The following is a 22,229-nucleotide window of genomic DNA, read 5'->3' as shown; positions in this document are numbered from 1 at the left end:
AGAAGACTTAGAAGCAGCAGCCAGAGAGAAAGGAGGAAAATCACAAGGTGCAGTGCCATGGAACTGAAGAGGAGAGAGCAAAAAAAAAAAATTAAAAAAAAAAAAGCAGAAGAGAAGGGTGTGGCCATCTATTTCCAGTGCTGTGTAGGCAGGAAGTGAAGACTCTCTGTATCTAGAAATGTGCAAATCATGGAAATCCTGGCATAAGCAGTTTCAGTGAAGTGGTGGGGATAAAACTGATTGTTGGTGGCATGATGGAGACCTATATTTGGCTCCCAAGTACCATTCTTCCCTTTCTTCTTTAACAATAGAACCCTAGGGCTGGGGATTTAGCTCAGTGGTTTCACCGCCTGCTGCGCAAGTGCAAGGACCCGAGTTTGATCCCCAGTACCCCCCCCAAAACCCCCAATAGAACCCCAAACTTTTTGTTAGACACATAGTGTCCTGGAGTAAAAGCTACATTTTCTCCTGTCTCCTTTGTGTGGCTTTTTGGCTAAGTGTTGGCCAATAAGATATATACAGAAGTGCCATACATGACTTCCAGGAAGGAAGCGGTAGACTCTTGTTGTCTCCCTTCTTCCTGTTGTCTAGAGACCTTAAGCAGCCATCTTGACCCATGAGGTAGAAGCCACAAATTGAGAATGGCAAATTGTGAGAGAAACGTGGGTTTCTGATGGTGGCAGAGCCACCGTCATAGCCAGCTAGATAGCCTACCTCTAGCCTTTGTTAATCAGAAGTGACATTCTCATAATGTTTAAGCCACTGTTACTCATTAACTTATTTGTGTGAGTATAGGTAATTTTTTTTTTTTTTTGTACCAGGGATCAAACACAGGACCTTGTGCTTGCAAGCAAGCAGCGGCACCGCTGAGCTAAATCCCTGGCCCAAAAATAGTATTTTATTTTATTTTGGCACCAGGGATCAAACTCGGGACCTTGCACTTGCAAGGCAGGCAGCGGAACCACTGAGCTAAATCCTTGGCTAAGAAGTTTTGTTGTTGTTTGCAGTGTTGGGGATTGAACCCAGGGCCTTGTGTACTCCTGGAAAGCTCTCTACCACTGAGCTACATACCCAGCACTCTTTTTAGAAGTTTGACTGAAGGAAAAGAGGAAGGCCAGTAGCAGGAGAAGAAATATGTGGTGAAAGGAGGCTTTTAGTTTACAGTGGATTTTATGATTTTGGCACAAACATGATTAACATATAATTGTTGGCTGCAAGATTAGAAGGATGCATGGATGGGACATGCAAGTGTGTAGAAAGGAAGCAGATAAAGAATATTTCAAGATCCCTGAGAAAGTAGGAGCAAATGAGATCTTGTCCACAGTGATTGGCCCCAAGGAGGAAAAGGGGCACTGTATTAGCCTATTTTGTGTTGCTATGATGAATCCCTCGAGGTAGGACGATTCTATAGAGAACAGAGGTTTATTTCATTCACTGTTCTGGAGGGTCAATGTCCAAGATCCTATGGTGGGGGTGGAGTCTGGAGTCCAGTTGTTCCAGACCCCACCTAGCGAGAGCCTTACTGCTGGGCACTCAAGGGAAGAAGAGATCACATCTGGAAACATGAAGCCAGGTTAGTCCTAGTGACCTAAGGACCTCCAACTAGGCCCCATCCCTTAAAGGTCCTGTTGCCTGTTAGCAATCCCACACTAGAGACCAAGCACCCCACACATGAAACTTGGGGGCCATACCCATACCACATCCACACCAGAGCAGGCACCTTCTTCCATTTTCGCTGGAAGGAAGGCAAAGCATGACTATCCATGTAGTGGACTAAGATAAGAAATAGAGGGAGTACCTCTTTTTAGTTCCCCTGAAGTTGGAGATGAAGGGTTGGGGAGGTGTGTGAGGGCTAAAGAGATGAGGGACATTTAAAATAGTTGCTGCAGAGAGGACAGAGTGAGCTGATCCACCCTCAGCTCCCAGGGAGAAATGGTGAGCTGGCCCAAGACAATCAGATATCTTACTCCCTGGCTTCAGGGATTTTTTCAAAACTGGGCACATGGCCCATGTCAGCTTAGTCAGAGCCCAATTCTTTATAGCTGTCCCATGTCCACACCCTACCCCTGTCTTGCTGTGTTTGAGCACAGGATGGAAGCTTCAGAGGTGGTAGTCCTCTTACTGCCTGTCACTGCCTCACTTCCTTTCTGCTCCCAGCCTTCTCAGAGCCTAGGGACAGAGATAAAACAGCTCACAAAACAGCTCAAAGTTTGCTCAGGCTGCCTTGACTCAGTCCACCTATGAACATTTTATAGTTTTGTGAGCCAGCTGACCTCATGTTTTCCTTAAGAATTTCGAGAGTAACTACTCTAGAACAAATTAGAGTTTCTCAGGAATTGCAAGATCCAGGGGAATCCACATTAAAGCGAAATAAAGAGAGCATCACTTTGACTGTGCCTGTGTTTTGATAGGGGGCACAGGGAAGCTGCTGTTGCTGCTATAGGAAGCAGAGATCTGGAACTCTTTAGGATTCCAGCTGGCCTCAGCTCACAACTGGAATCTCAGCACTCAGGAGGCTGAGGCAGTGGGATCACCGAAGAGTCCAAGGCCAGCCTTGGCTACATAGTGAGTTCAAGGCCAGCCTGGACAACATACTGAGACCCTGACTCAATTAAAAAAAAAAATTCCAGCTGGCCAACAGCCAAGGAAGAAGGAGTGGGATATATGGCTGATTTTTACCTTTCATCACTGTTGTTATAGTTGATGACTGTCCCCTTGGAGTATTAGGCACCAAAAGACAGCTATGACCTAGTTCCTCTTATGACTCTACATGGACAAAATCCTCACAAACCCCTCTTCTCACTGCAGAGGGGAACAGATGGGGGCTGAGGCCGGGGAGTAACTTCCCCTCCAGTCCCTGGGAAGAGTCTCCCTGACATTCATGCCCCACCCCCAGCTTGGGAAGGAGGGTTTCCTACCTGCCTTGCACCTCACTCCAGATCTCCTTCATATCTAAGCATCAAATATGCATTATTTCCTTAATCCTAGAACAAGCCTTTGAGGTTGGCATCTCCGTTTTGCAGAGAGACTAATTAACCTATCTAAGGTCACAGCCAGCAGTAACAGGATTCTGGCTTGTCTTCTTCCCAAGCACAACCACCAGGCTACGCTACATAATAGGAAGGAAGAGGCTTGGCTGATCCTAACGAAAGGCAAATCCTGATGTTTGGAGATATTTCCCATAGTCAGAGTTAGAGGAGAACCAGGAATTTAGTCCTCATCTGACAGAGGAGGAAGCAAGTGTACTGTCATCCAGAGAATTTCAGCTGCCATTTTTGTGTGACACCCCTAATCCTCCACACCTAGGCATCATAGTGCACTTTATGAATAACATCTGAGTTACGTGATCATCAGTGTCCCAAGCCACTAAGATGCTTCAAGATCAGTGAAGTACTTCGTGTTCTTAGGGGATGTATTATGAATTTCTGGGACCAGTTGTTATGGATCGAAACCTCTTGGAATCGATGTGAGTACTCCAAGGTAAGGTAGAAAATTATGACTGCAAATTAGAATTAAGCTTTATCCAGAGCTGGGGATTTAGCTCAGTGGTACTGCGCCTGCCTCACAAGTGCAAGGTCCTGAGTTCGATCCCTGGTACCAAAAAAAAAAAAAAAAGAATTAAGCTTTATGCATTCATGTGCTATTCATTCACTCAATGAACATTGGGGAGGACCCACTCAATAGCCCCCAGCTTGTTACCATCAGTCACGGAGACCCCCCCAGACTGGGTGATTCCTGAGACAGAGACAGGTGTGCTTACCGCCTTGGGAGCTCATCTGGACGGATGGCTGCTCAGGATGACTCAGCTGACTTTGTAGCTCTTCCACACGCTGGAAAGCATCCAGCTTCATGCTTTGCTCCTGGGCAAGCCGGCTTCTCATCTGAGGGGAGGGGGGTTGGGAAGCAGAGATGCTCTGTGTGCTCACTTTAGTTCCTGAAGTTCATAGTGGGCCTCTGAGGAAGAGTGTGAATCAGCCCCAGGCCACCCCAACAGCACAGGTCTTCACAAAGGTCCGGATAGGCTGAATTTAGGCCTAACCTTGTTCTAAGAATCAAGGGCTTCAGGAAGACCAGAATTTAATATCTAATCAAAGAGAAACAAAAGTAACTCTTGGAATCCCTTATCACATTATAATATCGAGGAGCTTATTTACATATATATGTATATATTGACATATATTAAAAAGGACATATATATATATATATATATATATATATGTATGTATATGTATATATTTGGTGATACTAGAGATTGAAACCAGGGAACATCAAGCTACATCTCCAGCCTTTTTATATTTTGAGACAGGGTCTCACTAAGTTGCCTAGGCTGGCACTGAATTTTCGATCCTTCTGCCTTACCTTGTATATTTTTTATGTTTATTTCCCAGATGGGTAGAGGAATAGGAAATTTAGCACTCAGCTCACACAGGGTCAAGTCACAGAGTCTGCTCAAAGGACCCACGGAGCCCCTGCACTGTTGACAGTGGGGGAAAGACTGGATCCTAAACTGCTATCTCAGCTTGGAACCTCTGGGAGGTCCCTGGGCATCACTCCCTGGGCTGAGACAAGGCCAAGCCCTGGCATCAGGCTCTGGATTTCTTGGAACAGCTCTCCCTTTGCACCTGACCCTGGTCCCCCAGCCGGACAGGAGCTGGGTCCAAAGTGACCTCATCTACAGAGACCTTAGGTATTTCTTGTTAAATTTATCATCTCCTAATTACCAAAAAAGGAATACATTTTGGATTGTGGTGAATAATATCCCTCAAAATTCATATCCTCCTAGAACCTCAGAATGTGACTTTATTTGGAAATGGTGTCTTTGCAGATACAGTGAAGTTAGGATGAGGCCATACTGAGTTTACAGTGAACTCTAAATTCAATACTTTGTTTTTTGAGACAGGGTCTCACTAAGTTTCCTGGGCTAGGCTTGAACTTGTGATTCTCTTGCCTCAGACTCCCAGAGTACTTGGATTACAGGTATGCACCACCATACTACCCTGACCATTGTTTTTTTAAGAGCACAGGAGACACTGTTATGGCTTGTATCTAGGTGTCTCCCCAAACTTCATGAGATCATAAGTGGAGCTTTTTAGAGGTGGCTGGATCTATAGTGTGTGATGCTGGGATTAAGTATGTGCTGCTGGGATTGATTCATGGTATGATGCTAGGATTAAGGGTGCCCCACCCTGGGCATAAGTGTTATCTATCCTAAGGGCAGGTAGCCTGGATAGAAAATAAGGGACAGAAAGAGAGGTGCTATTCTCATAGCTTTTCACTTGCTACTCTGCTGCCTTCTGCCTGCCATGAACTGTTTCTCCTCTGCAATGCCTCTTTGTCATGCCATCCTGCCTTGGAGTCAGCTAATCCTGGACTGAAACTTCTACAAACTGTGAGCTACAATAAACTTTTTTTCCTTTAACTTTGGGTATTGGATATTTTGTCTCAGCAATGAGAAAGTAAGACAGATACAGAGGAGCACATAAGGGAGAAGGCCATGGGATGATGAAGAGAAATGGGAGTGATATAACTATAAACCAAGGAATGCTGAAGAGTGCTGGCCATTTCTAGAGGCTAAGAAGAAGACCCAGGACAGTTTTCCCCTGAGATTCTTTAAGGAACCAATCTTACCAATACCTTAGACTTCTGGCCTCCTGAACAGTGATAAAATAAATTTCTATTTTTTTAATTTCTATTTTTTAAGTCATCCAAATTGTGGTAATTTATTATGGGAACCATGGGAAACTAATACACATGCTCATTTCAAAAATTCAGGCACATATGTTTTAAATCTTCCTCCCATGTAGACTTCACCAGATGGCCCTGCATACAGGCAGCTGTGGCCACAAGCTTTCCTAAGGTGTTAGGAACTGTTTGGGGTGTACTCCCAGATGTAATTTAAATTTTAGTAGATTATCAGAGTCCAGAATTAGGAAAACTTCTTAATACAAACTAGGTCCCATGTTTTTCTATGTACCCTAGGTGTTTGGATAGGATCCTCATTCTCCATGGGTAGGAGCCAGGGGAAACATATCAAGATTTCTTGAACCAGACCAGGGATAAATAAATTTGAGAAATACTAGGAGAGGAAACATGTTTACTGAGGACTGATCTTGGGGTAGCTTCCTCCACATCCATTTCACAGAGGTAGAGGCAGTGATTTGGCCAAGATTACTCAAGAATCAGAGTTTGAGTCCAAGCCTCCCTACCTGTTTCTGAGGCTTCTCTGCCTTCATGGTCTTGACAAAAATATAAACATTTATTGAGAGCTGTGTATCAGGCCCTATAGTAAGTACTTTATTTATCTAATTTAATCTTCCCCCAAATCCCACGAAGAGTATTATCTCTCTTGTACTCATGAGGAAACTGAAGCATAGAGAGGCCACAGACCATGCCCAGAGTGACACACCTGGAGGGCTGGGAAGTCTGAACCAGGCAGTCTGACTCCAAGGCCTATGCTCCAACCACCTCTCCAGGAGCAGGAGGCAGGTGAGGGCCTCAGTGTTTGGCCAGGTCAGTTGTTATCACACATGGGGCCTGAGGCTGGAGAAGGGTAAAAAAGCCACTGGGTGCGGGGCTCTTATTGGCAAGGGTTGATTGCTGTTTAGGGCGGGGAGGACCAGGGTACATAGGCTGTCAGGAAAGCTGCAGAGGGAGTTTAAAGAGGGCCAAGGGTTTTGATGTCTATATGGTGAAACATGTATTTATTGAGAGAAATCTGAAAAGATTTGTTTTGACTACCTCTAGAATCTTTGCCATTAAAAAAATAATTAGCTATTAACCAGAGAGAACTTTGGAGAACCTAATCTATGAACTTAATTTTGTGATGACTTTTAGAAAAGCATAACTTACAGGACAAATGGGGGATGTCAATTTTTTTTAGAATTTGGTCGTATTTTAGTGTATTTTTCATAAAATAAAAGTAAAGTTCTAATTTTCTTTTATTCTAAAGCTACTTGTTTCTTCTCTCCATTTCTACATAAAGATTGTCTTTAGCATTTCCTCAATTCAGTTTTTTTGTGGTTTTTTTTTGGTGCTGGGGATTGAACTCCTCCTTGCGCTTTCGAGACAGGCGGTGGATCCACTGAGCTAAATCCCCAGCCCCTCAATTCAGTTTTAACCATAGAATTCTCCTTATTTATCTTCTCTTTGAGTACTTGAAACCCTTAGCTACTAATTCAACTTTCTAATTACTTTTCTGTCTCCTACTCTGGCTGGTGAAGGAGTTACAGGCTTTCCTCAGCAAGTAGGTGTATGTGAAGTACCTTCTCTGTAAGGCAGTTCCTTTTTTGCTTTTTTATTGAATTACATTCTATACTGCGCTTTCTTGGGACTTGGATTAATATTATAATAGTCTTCCTTTTTTTACCCTTTGGGAAAAATTTAACAAAAATATATTGTGTCTGCAAACCATTTTTGCCTTTCATTTTTGTCTGCATTTCGGAAAACGTGTAATAGCCTGCACAATACTTGCTGCCTAGGACCCTCTCCAGGATCCCATTTCAAAGATGAGAGCTGGGTGGAAGGGTGTTTTCATGTGTGTCGCCCAGGTCCGAGGGGTCACCCCAATGTGGTGCACATGTGACCATTTTCCAGTGTGCCCAGAAGTGAGGGAGATGGGCCGCTGCTGTGGAGGACAGGAGGGGCAGGGGAGAGTGGGAAGATGCTGCGCTGGGGGCCCCACCTGGCAGACTTCCCTCTCCAGCTTCCTGCGCTGCAGTTGGCCCAGCTTGGAGGCCCGCTCTGCCTCTTCAGTCAGGAGCTGGAGCTGCTGTTCTTTTTGCCACACATCTTCCAGGAGCTTCTCCATGCTGGAAGTTTTTATGACGTCCAGCTGCTGTCGGGTGAGGGCCTCCTGGGTGGCTCTGTGTTCCAACTCCTTCAGCAGGTGAGCCTGTGGCAGGAAAGGGCCAAGGCAGACAGGAAAGGAACCCTTTCTCCGGGGGCAGTAGCAGGTCCCTGTGGGGTGACAACCCAGCTATTCTGGCCTGTGTCAGCCAGCAGCAGGGTCATAGGACCTTGCCTGGCCTGATGCTTAGATTGTGAGCCCTGAGGCTCAAAAGTAAACAGAACAAACAAGTAAACAACAACAAAAACCAGGTAAGTGGCGATGCCACCATATACCAATATGAGGCCAATAATGATTTATTCCTGTTTGTATGGTAATTTACAACTTACCAAGTAATTTATATAACCAACTCATCTGAAGCTACTCATGGAGGAATTACGGCACAAAAAGCACAAATTACATTTCATGCTTTAAATATGCACTGCTTTCCTGGGCTGATATTTAAACTCAGCAGTTCTAAGCCTAGGACAAATGTGGGGTGTCAGCTTATTCTTATGGGTTTAGTCATATTCAGTGTATTTTTCATGAAATAAATGAGTCTAAACCTAGAGTCTCCTGCTTCACTCCTGCTTTTTTTTTTTTTGAGTCTCCTGCTTCATTCATGCCAGGGGGTTGACACCATTGTGAAAAGCGTAGGCTTAAAACCCTTTATCACAGTACCAGCTTCCACTGTGCAGCCTCACTTCTGAAAGTAAGACAGTGTAGCTCACTGGAAAGGACTGGAGACTCTCCACTTGGGAGCTCATACTGGAGCCTGGACACACTCCCTGGGCATGGAGAGAGCACTTTGACCACGAGACTACTCAAGAGACCTAGATCCTGAGAAATGCCTTTGATACTGATGAGTAGTATCTTTACCTCATAGCCAAATCCAAGTAAGAATAAAAGCCTCCTGGACACTGGCCTTAGTTTCTGGGCTGGAAAGGAGGGAGAAGGGGAGGCCGACGGCAGAGATATCTTTCCTGGCTGTGCCATCAGCCTAGCTTCACACTGTGCAGCCCTGGTGGCTGCTACTGACAGCCATGGTGCCGCACATGTGGCCACGCTCAGCTTTGCAGACTGTGTCCAAAGAGAGGGAGGAGGAGGTCCTGAGGCAGAGGTACCTGCTTTTCCTGCTGCTTCCATAGCCTTGCATTGTCAGCCTGGGCCCTGGCCAGGGCCTGCCTGAGAGCCAGTAGCTGCTGACGAAATAAACCTGCTTCTTGTTCTGCCATTAGCTTGATGCGCAAACATTCTTTTTTACTTTGAACAGATTCCTGTAAACATCCCAAACACAGTAAGGTAGGAGATAAATTTCCTTTCTGTATTTTTAGTTTCACAATCAATATCTAAACCACTTAGGGCCAGGGATTTAGCTCAGTGGGGTCTCACCTACCTTGCCAAGTGCAGGGTCCTGAATTTGATCCCCAGTACCATAAAACCCAAAAACCAAAAAACCAAAAAAAGCCCCAAAACCAAAAACTAAACCTCTTCATCCTCCATCCATCCTCCTTTAAAACTCCTGGTGGAACAGATCTCTTCTTGGTCACTGCTTTTGTGACTTTAATGAACAATAGCACAATGATTCAGAGTAAAGACTTTCAGAAACGGTAAATGGAAATTTCCAAACCTATATCAATATGTGCTTTGGTTTCAATTTGCCTTCAGACAGAACTTCCACTTATTATTTTGTTACTTCATTTTCCTCAGATTATCATGCATGAAACTCAAAGAAAGGTCATATATATATATATATATATATATATATATATATATATTTTTTTTTTTTTTTTTTTTTTTTTTTTTTTTGGTACCGGGGATTGAACTTGGGTCCTTGCGCTTGCGCAACAGGTGGCAAAACCACTGAGCTAAATCCCCGGCCCTAGATAGGTCATATTTTGACAAAGCAGCTTCAGTCCTTGGGTAAAATCTCTCCATCTTTTCACTTCCCTTGTGCTCCATTTTCTGCTCTATTCTTCCTTGCCAGTTGCTTCTGTTTCTATCCTGTTTCTCCCTAGGTTCTGATATCGCCTCTTCCTGGGAAAAATCTCTAGCTGTCAGTTTGAGCTGTGGCTGCATCAGTGCAGGAGCTGCAGTCAAGGGGACACAGGAGCACCCCCTGAGGCTACTGGCCACCCTCTTGGGTGCACTCACCTTCTCTGCCCTGCTCAGCTGGCCATGGAAGTGAGCCTGCTGCACAGCCAGCCTCCAGTGGCCCAGGGTCCTCACTTTGCACAGCAGGGCGGTCAGGTGGCTATTGTCCTGCTCCACGGCCTGCAGCTGTTCCTGCCAACAAGGCTCACTTTCAGAAAAGCCTCCTTCCAACACTTGTCCCTGAGGAAGGGATGAATCCCAACATCAGAAACTTGCCTTCCAGAAGAGGACAGACTGCAGTGAATCCCAGTGCCTCTGTATTTACTTACTTTTTATTTTTTTGCAGTTGAACCCAGGGCCAAGTGCTACAACCCCAGCCTCTGCTTAATTTTTTTGAGACAGGGTCTCTCTATAGTCTAGAGTGGCCTCAAATGTGTGATCCGCCTGCCTCAGCTTCCCAGGCTGAGATCACAGGCATGAACCACTTGCCCTTCTCCCAGTACATTGTGTTCTCAGGGAAACCAGACTGGCATGTTAACAGTGAACAGTGGGGCAAATGCTCAGATGAAATGCTTAATAAAATCACGTACTTTGGCTGGGTTCTCTTTTAGCCCTTCATCAGGTCTGGCAGAGCCCCATTTTTTCTTCAGCGCTTTCATATTGGCAATCCCCTCTGTTCTGACTTCGCCGATGAGCTCACGCACATTCTGGATCAAATTAAGTTGATTCTCATCCAGCTTCTCCTGCAAATTGCAGGCTCAGGTCAAGGTGGCAGGAAGGACAGTGGAGAAGAGCTAGTTTGCCTTCTAAAATCTAACTTTTGGAAGTGATTTCACACTAGACTATCCACCCAGACAATTTCTCCACCATGTATTACATGGAAGTCACACTCATGGTCCTTGAGCATTGTCTGTAATCCACAGGGCTCCGGACATGCTCGAGCACCTTGCTTGTCACTTACAAGGCAAAGTGAGCCAGGAGGGCAGTGGGGAGAACAGTGGGAAGGCACAGCTAGAAAACCTGCTGCCCATATCACCCTGGGAGGGTTACAGGGAAAGTGGAACTGAGGAGTTTTGCTGCTAGGTTGACTCAGAGTAAATCTGACCACAGAAGACACTGTAGCTGAGGTACTACCAAGGAATTCCATTAAATATGGACAAGTAGAAGAAGAAATCAGGCTGGTTGACTTCCTTTTACAGGCTCCAGCAGAAACCACATTAGGAAATATTCCATTCAGAGCAGCTTATGGCTAATGGTTTATGGTGAAATAGCACGATGAAAGCTAAGTCTAACTTTGGACAGGGCTATGTACTCAAGAGTGTCTCCTCCCATATTCACATGCTGAAACCCTAACCCCAAAGTGACAGTGTCCAGAGAAATAAGATCTTGAGGAAGTTATTAAAGTTAAGATGAAGCCACAGGATGGGTCCCTATTTTGATAAGATTATAGCATTACAAGAAGAGAAAGACATGGGCTGGGGATTTAGCTCAGTGGTTCTACCACCTGCCTTGCAAGTGCAAGGTCCCAAGTTTGATCCCCGGTACCAAAAAAAAAGATAAAACAAGAAGAGAAAGACAGAAAGTAGTCCTTTTCTTTCTCTCCACCTTGTGAGGACAGGAAAAGGCAGCCATCCGCAAGCCAGAAATAGCTCATGCTGGTCCGCGATTTCCAGCATCTAGAATTTTGAGAAAATGAATTTGTTGTTCAAACAGAATTTCTGTTGTTTTTAAATGGCAGCCTGAGCAGATTTGGACACCCAGAGTCCTTAGGTGAGAAGTAGGGGTGTCTTCTCACTTCTGAGGCACTTCCCCAGACAAGAAGGCAGATAGTGGTACCCAGCTCAGAACTGAGGCAGAGGCCTGGCTGCTGGGCACAGTGGAAGTGTTGCCATCTTCATGGGATTCTGGAGCAGAGTAGGGATGCCCTGCTCTGGGAAGTGTGGTGGAACTACTTTAACCTGGGAAAAGTAGAGAGTCCATTTTAAAAATTATTGTTATCTAGAAATCTGGCAGAAGCTAAAAGCAATTTGAGAAAATTCCCAATAATCTCACATCTGAAAGACTGCTTAACAAATTCCTGCCTTCACTGTCTATTTATCCCTCTTTGGCAGCACTAGGCACAGTGCATTTTGGTTTTGATCTTTTAAGATCTTGTACTTTACAAATAAGGGGAAATCTCTAATCCTGTCTGGAATGAGCAGGCCAAAGCAGAGTATTCCTGGGATTGTCTGTTAACATAATGCTAAAGACCCCTCTAAGAAACTCAGACAGAGAGAGAGAGAGAGGGAGAGAGAGACAGACAGAGAGAGAGAGAGAGAGAGAGAGAGAGAGAGAGAGAGAGAGGGGTAAGGATCCAAATAGTGGTTTCAAGGGCAGGGAAGGGGTGGGGTTGGAGAAACGATAGACTTGGGGGGTTGTAGGTTTGTACTGAAATTTATCCTTGTAGGGCAGCTGGGTCAGGTTCCTGGATGGCTCATTTTAGGCACTGGCATCTATCTTACAGCTGTGGGACACTGTAAGAAAGTGACTGGCTGTAGACACTCCTCTCCTGGGATCGCTCTTTGGTAACAGGTCAGCAGCTCCCTGACAATGGATGGAGAGAAAGGCTGGTGGGCATACTGAGGGCTGGAAAAGTCTCTGAAAGCTGATTCCAGGTCTGACATGACATGACCCAGGAGGTGACTGCTGCTCTCTCCACTGGAGTCCGGCTGGGCCCAGGCAATGTGTTTGCCCATCTGAGTAGCTTCTCTCAGTAGGAAGAATGGTGGTAGACACTGGTGGGGATTCGAAGCAGAGAGCACCCCTGCTTATAATATAATTTTTTTTTTTTTTTGAGGTACCAGGGATTGAACTCAGGACCTTGCACTTTTGAGGCAGGTGTGATGCCACTGAGCTAAATCCCCAGCCCTAAGCCTGCTTCTTATTAGTTTGATGTAAGTTCTTTTTTTAAAAAAAATAAATTTTATTTTATTTTATCCCAGTCCCCCCTCAAGCTCCTTCCCCTCCCTATGTACAGAAGCTTTGTTTCCATTTTTCCTTCTATTTTCACTTTTTTTTCTTGTCCCTTCCTTCCTTTCTCCCTCCCTCCTCCCTATTTGCCTTTCCATTTGAACACTTTCCTCCCATTTTCCAACATCCATTATACATCTCAGTCCTTATTTCCACATTCAGTTCCTCACACCAGAGAAACAATGCAGTATTTAAACATCTTGTTAATTACAGACAGCTAAGTTAGTTAGAATATTATAGGCAGTCAGACTGGGCTGGGCCTTTGAAAGAGTTAGTGCAGAAGGTAAGAACATATTACAACTGTGGCTGGAGGTGCATTTGCTGAAAGTCACGTTTTAAGATCAGGAAAAATGAGTACACCCACACACTTGCCCTAGGGATCAACAGTGATTGATATTCTAAATAGGCACCAGGGTGTTGGGTGTTGGCAGAAAAGTCCCTAGCCCATTCCTTCCAGGGAAAGTTCTTGACCAGTCCATGTAAGATTGCCATGTGACTTGCTTTCCCATTTGAGCCCCATTTAATCAATATTACCTAAGCGACCGTACTTATAATCTTATTGGTTGACCATAGTTTTGTCCCACGTTATACCTACCCTGTGATTTTCCATTGGACCGGATGTTACCTAAGCAACTATACTTATAATCTTATTAGTTGACTATAGCTTTGTCCCATCTTGTACCCCCCTCCCACCTCATGGTTTTGCTCTATAAAACTCCCTTAAGAAGCAGGGTCTGTGGGCAACCCACTTGCCTGGGTTCCTTTCTTTCTTGGACAGAAGCTATCTTTCAATAAATACTTCCTACTTTTAACCTCCATTGTTCCTAGAATTCATTCTTTGATTTTAGAGAACACAAACTTGGCGTATTGGACATCTAGCAGGTTGGGAATTATATTTCCCTTATATTATTCAGAGGTCCATATTATCATCCTTATATCATAATACACCCTGTATTAGTAACACACCCAGATAGCAACAATAGCAACCAGCAGGAGAGTGTGAAAAATAAACATCTAAATTATCCTATGGGCCAGGGGTTTAGCTCAGTGGTTCCACCGCCTGCCTCGCAAGTGCAAGGTCCCAAGTTCGATCCCCGGTACAAAAAAAAAAAAAAAAAAAAAAAAAAAAAAAAAAAAAAAAATATATATATATATATATATAAATAAATTATCCTAAAGCATCTAATGCAGAATAATGATAATTTCTCTCTCTCTCTCTCTCTCTCTCTCTCTCTCTACCCCAGTGAAACTTACAGCTGGAAAATTCTTGGTCCAAAGAATCTCTTGTGACCACAAAGTTCATTCTGTCATTGAACGCTTGGTGTAGCCATAGGGCTGCCCAGAACACATACACAGGACACTTACTTTCATGTGCAAACAGGTCACAAACAAAGCTTGGACTAATGCTTGATATTCTTCTTGGATTTCTTTTCTAATCTGCTTTTTGAGATTCAGATTCTCCTCTTCTAAATCCGTGAGTTGAGCTCTCAGACCAGTGAGTTCCAGGATTACATCATGACTGAGCTCTGCAACCTAGTGTTACAGACAGCTGAGTTAGGTAGAAGTATTACAGGCAGCCAGACAGAGCTGGGCCCTTAGAGAGTCTCTCCAGAAGAGGAGAACACATCACAACTGTGGCTAGGGGTACATCTGAAGAAGATTAAAATCACAATGGCCAGATTTACATACTTCCCTAAGGGATAAACAAACAGAAACTTCAGATTATTGGTACCACCCTTTTGAGATTTCCCATATAAATAAACCATTATTTTATTAGGGTGGGCCATCCTCTCCCACCTACTAAGACTAAAGTTTATCAATGAAGGTTAATGATGGCATACATATGCCCTTGCTACTATTGAATCAATATTTGTTAAGTGGCTATACTTGAAATTTTATTAGTTGATTATAATTTGACCCATGTTGTACCCACCCCTTGTGATGTTGCTCCATAAAACTTTCTCAGAGAAGTGGGCTCCTTGGCAACCCATTCAGGACCCCTCCTGTCTCTCAGGAACTATTTCTATTCCCCAATAAATTTTCCTACTCTTAACTTCCATTGTTCCTTAGAATTCATTCTTTGACCGCAGGGAACACGAGCTCCGCATATCTGACATCTAGCAGGTTGGGAGTTACATATTTCCCCCTATATCACTAGCAGCAGAAGTGCACATACACAGTGTATACATCCATATATATGTATTTCCAAACTGCTACTGAAGAAACAGTTCCTTATAGATTAGTATAAAAAAATTGCACTTCCATTTGAATCTAATGATGAAGATAAATACCTCACTGTGCAAGTGTGCACAGAACAATCTTGGGATGCTTCAGAGGTCTCACTGCAGGGTCATTCACACAGCGTACACTCAAAAGATGGTCACTGAATAAATAGCCCCAAAGGAACTACTACTTAAGCACTTTTCAGTTGGAGAAAATGCTTCACCTGTCTTGACCTCTGTCTCCAAACTGGCCTTCCTTTGACACCTTCACCAACATACCTTTTTATTTTTGGAATGAACTTCAATTGGCCTCAAAAGAAAACAAACAATATCCCCCAACAGCAGCAACACACCCCACCCCAATATAAAATTGCAAAAACAACCAAAAAAAAAAAAGGCTCACGGCCCGGGATTTAGCTCAGTGGTTTCGCCACCTGCTGAGCAAGCACAGGGACCAGAGTTCAATCCCCGGTACCAAAAAACCAAAACGAAACAGTTTGATATCTTTCCTCCAGAGTGCTGGGATTACAAATTTGTACCACCCTTCCCAGCTGGATTATTCTGACTGATGAGAAGGGGACCCTCGGGCACACTCACGCTCCAGGGGAAGTTGGGGAAACGCGTATTAATGGAAGTGAAGACATTCATTCATTTAAAAAAAAAAAAAAAGGCTCCCAAGGCAGATTGCTTACAAAGTAAAAGCATACTCTTTGGGTATTTCTTTCTTTTTTTTTTTTTTTTTTGCAGTACCAGGGATTGAACTCAGGGCCTTGTGCTTGCGAGGCAGGTGCAGTGCCACTGAGCTAAATCCCTAGCCCAGCTCCTTGGGTATTTCTGCAGGGACTTTCTGGACAGGTGACTCAAGCAAATGACACTCTGAAGTCCCACCCTGGCCAACTCTGAGAGTGTGGATGTGAGGAGGCAGAAGAGAGCCTTTGTAGGAACTGACCTACCTGACCAGCGTGGTCTTCAGGTGGAACTTGACTTCTTTGCAGCACATCTAACTCCTGAGAAGGGAAAACCAATGCACTACCAAATTCAAATGTTTACTCCTTTAGCCAATTCAGTACAACACCCTCCTGACATGTCCCATTTCTCAGTGGAACTGAATTTTGAGACCCTCTGGTCAGTGAGACTGGCCCATGAGTAACATTCTGAAAAGAATTTCCTCAAAGATTCCAACTTCATGTTTACACCAAGAATACCACAAGGTGCTTTGGGTTTCATAAGGGAGGAAAGGTCAGTGATGCACCTTCCCCAAGGGGCCCAGTCCATTTGTGGGTCACCACTTGTATTCCCCGATGGATACCTCCAAAGTACACAACCCACTGTTGCTGGAGCCACCATGATTGCAGCTGAGGAGTGAATGAGGAGAGAAATCTGGGGAGTACCACCCCCTTCAGTTCAGGCCCCAGAACCACCCCACCTGGTCCCCTCTCCCTCATTCCAGTTTTACTTTCTCTTCTGCTTGATCCTGGGCCTCCCCTCATACCCTTTCTCACTGCGGGCTCCCTGGGCACCTACCTGCTCCCTCTGATGCAGCTTCTGCCTTGCGTGCTGCAACACATGCTCGTAACACATGGAGTAGGTCTCAAAGTTGCTGCGCTCTCGTGCCATCACATCACAGCCCAGGGAGAGCAGGCAGGCCTCGAGGTGGTCTTTCCCGAAAGTGATCTGACAGGCAGGGCATCATTCGCAGCAGCTCTGACAGGGACCCTAGCAGCCTCCCCATGCCAGGCCTCAGGGCACATGTGGCCTTGGCTTACAGACAGCATTCCTTTCCCCTCTGCACTGAAACGTTGGCTCTGGAGCCATGAACAGGGCCAGCTTCAAGAGGACAAATGGAGGCTACCCTATCCTTTGGTAAATGTTTAAAGGTTCTAAGTCAAATCACAAATTATTAGAACACAATGTTTAATTGTCTGACCTTGAAAGACAGACCTTTGAAATGATCTGGAAGATTGAATTTATTACTTACAGACTATTCTTAAGTTCTGTTCTGAACTGTGGTCATCTGGGGAGAGCTGTCCCCAACCTAGAGTTTGCAGTATGACCCTCTTCTGTTCCCACCTCTGGCCTCATAGCATATTATGAGGGCCTTCCTATGTATAAAAATAAAAGATATGTACTAATTAGAAGGTGTATGTGTGTATGTGTGTGTGTGTTACTGGAGGTTGAACCCAGAGCCCTTCCACTATGCTCTTTCCTCAGTCTTTTTTTTTTCTTTTCTTTTACTTTGCTTTTTTTTTTCCTGGTACCAGGGATCAAATTCAGGACCTTGTGCTTTCCAGGCAGGTGCTGCGCCACTGAGCTATATCCCTGGCCATTTCTTTTTCTTTTGAGACAGATTCTTGCTAAGTTGCCCAGGTTGGGCTCTCTTGCCTTAGTCTGCAAGGATGCTGGGATTACAAGTGTGCACCACCACATTGGGGTTACTATTTATTTATTTATTTACTGGTACCAGGGATCGAACTTGAGTCCTTGCGCAGCAGGTGGTGAAACCACTGAGCTAAATCCCCAGCCCTTGGGGTTACTTTTAAAAAGGCATCAATTGTATCAGCTTGGAGGATGCAATTGGAATGGGCAATGGAATCTGATGGAAATCTCTGCTTCTATAGGACTGAATGGGCAGCAGCCAGGCAGCTGGGGGGAGGAGCCCAGCTTTTCCTGGCTTACTCTCCAAGGCCCTCTTCAAGGGCCGCTTCAGTCCTCCATCACCCTTCTGGTCTCCACCCAGCTCCTGGAAAGTGAGCACCAGGATAGCCATCATTAGCTGTTGACACAAATCAAAGGGAATCAGGGCACGGTGGCTCACACTTGTAATCCCAGCACTCAGGAGAAGGCTGAGACTGGAGCATCAAAAGTTGGAGGCCAACCTAGGCAACATAGCAAGAGTCCAGCTCACACAAAATGAAACAAAAAACAGACACAAAGCAAAAGGAACTCCAGATTCTCTCTCTTGGACTCTGACTTCTTTGTGGTAGAAGGGCTTAGTAATGACAAGGCAAATTCCCAGCTTGAGTTTGTTGAAAGCCCAAAGCTATGAGAAGTCACAAGACCACTTCTGAGTCTAGCCAGGTGTGGCCAGTGGCCTTATCTGGGTCAGTGCTTGGAGCCAGCCCCAGTGACTCACCCTGTACTGTCCCAGGGACCAGTGCCTGGTCATGGGTGTGCCAACAGGGCTTTTGGCAGCTCCTTAAGGGGGCAATCATGTCTCAAACTAATGTCACTATTGCACTGCAGATATAGACGGCAGAATTTGAATTATGGTGGCTGCCTGCCATCCTCTCCTAGCCAACATGATGTTTTGCCTAGCGAGGAGGAGAGACTTGCTAAGTGAGTCTGTGTAATACCACACTGGCAGGACCGGCCAGGACTCTCCTTGGGCAACTCCAGGGGCCAGAGAAGCTGTGTTGCTTCCTTCTCTCAGTGGCTGTGCTGAAGCCCAGGGGTTGGTAGAAATGATCAGCTCAAGGATGGCCCAGAGAGTGTCTGAAGGGAGGGAGGTGGTGGAGGTGCAGGTAGAGCCCTTGGAGGGGAACATGAAACAGGAAGTGTGTTCTAGGTGGGGCCCCCAGGTGAGGGGCTGCCCACCCTTCAGGTGAACTTTGTCCTGCACATATGTACCTGACCTTCCAGAAACAGCACCTGGAGTGTCTGCATCAACAGCTGCTGGGATATAGCCTTGGTGGCTTCTGTTGGCATAATCCTTGAGCTCTCAGTGCGGCTCTACAACTCGCCCTGCCTTCCTGGGTCACTGTAAATGTAACCTCTGCTTGTGTCAAAGTTCAACGTGGGCTTCATCTGCCCACTTTCCCTCAGGGTGTGTAAGAGCCACAGAGTCAGCCGACTGGCCCAGTTCTGCCCAGTAAATGGTACCACCCTCTCTGGGCTGATTCCATCACCAGAATTTAGATCTGAGCCATGATGGATGGTGCTATCAGAAGAGCACTAAATTGTCCCAGGGATTTTTCCAGACAGCCAGTCTGTGCACGGTAGGTACCAGGCTGCATTATAGCAAGAGTCTGGTCCTGTACCCTGTTGGGAGCACACTGTGGTCCTGCAGTTTGCTTCCTCTTAGAATCCCATGTAACAAGGTATTTTGAGGCTGTTTCTAAAACACCCAGTTCTGCTGACAAAATGCTCCAGTGGCTTCCTGTTCACTCTGAGATAAAAGGATGATGCCCAAGGATTGTACACAAGGCCACTGAGCACCTACCCTATCCACCTTCCCGGTGTCCTCTGAGCCCTGCTATACTCCTTTCCCAGATTGCTCTGCCTTCCCTCCTCTGCCTTTCTGTCTGGCCAATTCCTACGTGTACTTTAGATGTGGCCCAAACACCGCCTCTTCCAGGAAGCCTTCTCTAACTTCTAGTTGGGTGTGTTTTCCTTCTCTGAGCTCAGGTGGTATCCTGGGCATCCTCCTTGGGACTTTCTGTTCACCTAACTGGCCATAAGCTCTTCCAGGGCAGGGGCTATACTTTTTTCCTTCAGGTTTGTAATAAAGAACCTGGGGAAAAGGAGGAAATTGATAAATGGGTGCTGAATGATTGAATAACCCTTGGCATACAAATGAAAGTGGCTCTGGAACCCATAGAATAGGCTATTAAGAGTTCTGAGTTTTGGGCCGGGGATTTAGCTCAGTGGTTCCAGTGCCTGCCTTGCAAGCACAAGGTCCCGAGTTCGATCCCTGGTGCAAAAAAAAAAAAAAAAAAAAGAGTTCTGATTTTTGAAAAGGTCGGTTTCTTCAGGCCAGAGTATTTGGTATAAAATTTGGAGAAGACATTAGAACTGATTAGGAAAGTCTGATTTTCTGAAATTCAAAGAAGAAAGCAAACACCACTAAAACTCAACACAGGCTCAAGAAAAACTGGTCAGCGTAATGGGATACAGTGTACCTGGAGTTCAGCAGGACATCTGATCAGGCAAACAGGGACAGTAGCCAGATGGCTCCTGGCTACCGAAAGACTTTGTCCTCTGCATGGGCTGGGGGCACCTAGAGGGGCTGCATGGCTCGGGCCTGTCCTGTGTCCCCCATGTTAATAATTTGATGACACCAAGGGCAGGCTGACGTAAAATTGAGAGAAAGAAGGTATACTAGATGACACAAGTCCATATGTCTAGAGCTCTCAAGAAGTCCAACAAGTGGAACAAAAGGAAGAAAAACAAAGCAAATATTACAGAGCAGCAGAATGTTTGAGGGTGAGTGTGCGTTTCAGGTGAAGTTCAGTGCATCAGTGTGATGAGGCTGCCCAAACCCAACACACTCATAGGCACAGATTCAAGCAAAACACCCAGGACAAAGTCACTGTTTGTGGTCTAGACAACCTTGAACCTACAGAAGACTGACCAGGATGGCAAGGGTGCGCCTACAAAAAGATAGAAGGAAATGGAGCCGTCTTGATCTGAAGCAGGGCGGGGAGAGCCTTGATGTGTGCTGCGTGCGCAGCCTGTGCCCTGCTAGAGGCACCCAGGTTAGGGAGGAGCCAGCGCCTGCCCCATTTTCCAGTCCATGTGTCCTGGCATGGAGTCCCACCATCTGGAGGGAAGGGGAACGATATGTAATCCACCGCCAAGCCAGCACCTGCTTTGCTTTGTCCTCCCAGAGTGGGCCTCTGCTGGAACTTGCAGTCTTCACACACGCTAGCAATGGCTCTAATGAGTTCTCACTGAGCTGCCCAGACACTGAAGGCTCGTTATTGGGGGTCAGTACCCTGATCTGTGGTGGCTCAGGCATAGAGGATCCCTTTCAGGGATCTATAGGGGAGGCCAAATCCCACTCAGTAGTGCTGCTAAAACACAAGGTGCCCAAGGCAGGGGACAGTTTGGGACTGAGTTCCTGGTCAGTGCAGGTGATCCCAGAGAGGCTGGAAGCCTGCCAGGCACACGCTCGGGATGGGGGTTCCGACACTGGTGGCCCAACACAAAGCTCCTCGAGTGTTTGCCAAGCTTCAGTTGAGCTGATGTGGGTTTGCCCTCCTGCGCATGCCCACGTTTCCTCCCTACATGCTCTCATCCTCAAGGAGGGGTGAAGCTTACAGAGAAGGGTGGGCAGAACTTGAGCCACAAATTGTTTGTTTTTATTGTTTATTTTAATATATATATATATATATATATATCTTTCTCAACATATATCTCACATAAATTTTGCCATATTAACCATCTTCAAGTGTATGGGTCAGGGCATTAAGTACATTCACTGTGTAAACATCTCCCCCTTCCACCTCTAGGACTCTTTCAGCTCAGAAAAGGAATCTCTGTGCCCACTAAACAGTATCTCCCTATCCCTCTCCTCTCCCTGGCCCCTGGCACCCACCTCGATACTTGTTGTCTGTAAGAGCTTGACTATTCTAGTGGGCTCTATAACTGTTCTTGCGAGTCTAGTAGGACGTCCTCTGGGCTCATCTATGTTGTGGCATGTGTCAGATTTTCCTTCCTCTTCAAGGTGAGCCATAATACATATTTCTTGATCACAGCATTTTTCTGAGCATGCCCTGCCCTGCTTGGCTCTGTACCTTAAGGATGGAACCACTTCACCGCCCTCTCAGAATACACAGTACCAAGTTTGTGTATAACTAAAAGCTAAACGAATACATGGAAATCATCAAGTTCTGATGAAAAATGTATCTCCAGTCAAGATGATGAATTTTCTACTTCATAATTAAGAACTGAAGCTGGGCATGTTGGTGCACTCCTGTAATCCCAGCACTCAGGAGGCTGAGGCTGGAGAATCACTGCAAGTTTGAGGTCAGCCTGGGCTACATAATGAGTTCGACACCAGCCTGAACTTTGTAGTAAGACCCTGTCTCAAAAAAATAAAATGAAAAAAATTAAGAACTGAAGTGTTTACTATAAAATGATGGAGGACATTTCCAAAAACTTAGAGAAATGTAAATTTGGAGAAAACAATGTTTTTTAAAAATTAAGCACATTTTGTTTGAAAAATTGTTTAATTTTCATGATTCATGTCTACCCAAAGAATTTATTAATGGTCTTAAAAGCCTATTATGTCCAAATATCCACATTGACTCCCTTATCCTACCTTTTCAATGGATTCCTTTGATTTAGTAAAATATTTC

At 45.3% G+C, this 22,229-nt stretch overlaps 1 protein-coding gene across 2 annotated transcripts in view; it reads right to left on the bottom strand.

The window, feature by feature from the left end:
• Ccdc162 (uncharacterized) overlaps positions 1-22,229 on the bottom strand; it is a 213,248-nt gene that overhangs the window by 3,839 nt on the left and 187,180 nt on the right. For both annotated transcript variants that reach the window (XM_087208651.1, XM_021251515.2), the window contains exons 38-45: positions 16,675-16,824; positions 16,104-16,157; positions 14,294-14,461; positions 10,510-10,662; positions 9,980-10,159; positions 8,950-9,102; positions 7,682-7,891; positions 3,761-3,881 (exon numbers count right to left, since the gene is read on the bottom strand). In XM_087208651.1, the coding sequence (XP_087064777.1) occupies positions 3,761-3,881; positions 7,682-7,891; positions 8,950-9,102; positions 9,980-10,159; positions 10,510-10,662; positions 14,294-14,461; positions 16,104-16,157; positions 16,675-16,824 (1,189 nt within the window). The remainder of the gene's footprint in view (positions 1-3,760; positions 3,882-7,681; positions 7,892-8,949; positions 9,103-9,979; positions 10,160-10,509; positions 10,663-14,293; positions 14,462-16,103; positions 16,158-16,674; positions 16,825-22,229) is intronic.

This window comes from Heterocephalus glaber, unplaced genomic scaffold, assembly GCF_053883595.1.
Source record: "Heterocephalus glaber isolate CG9 unplaced genomic scaffold, H.glaber_assembly_v1.0 deba00000942, whole genome shotgun sequence".
In the NCBI taxonomy this organism is placed as follows: domain Eukaryota; kingdom Metazoa; phylum Chordata; class Mammalia; order Rodentia; family Bathyergidae; genus Heterocephalus; species Heterocephalus glaber.
Note: the sequence above shows the minus strand (reverse complement) of the source record. Positions and strands in the feature narration are given on the sequence as shown.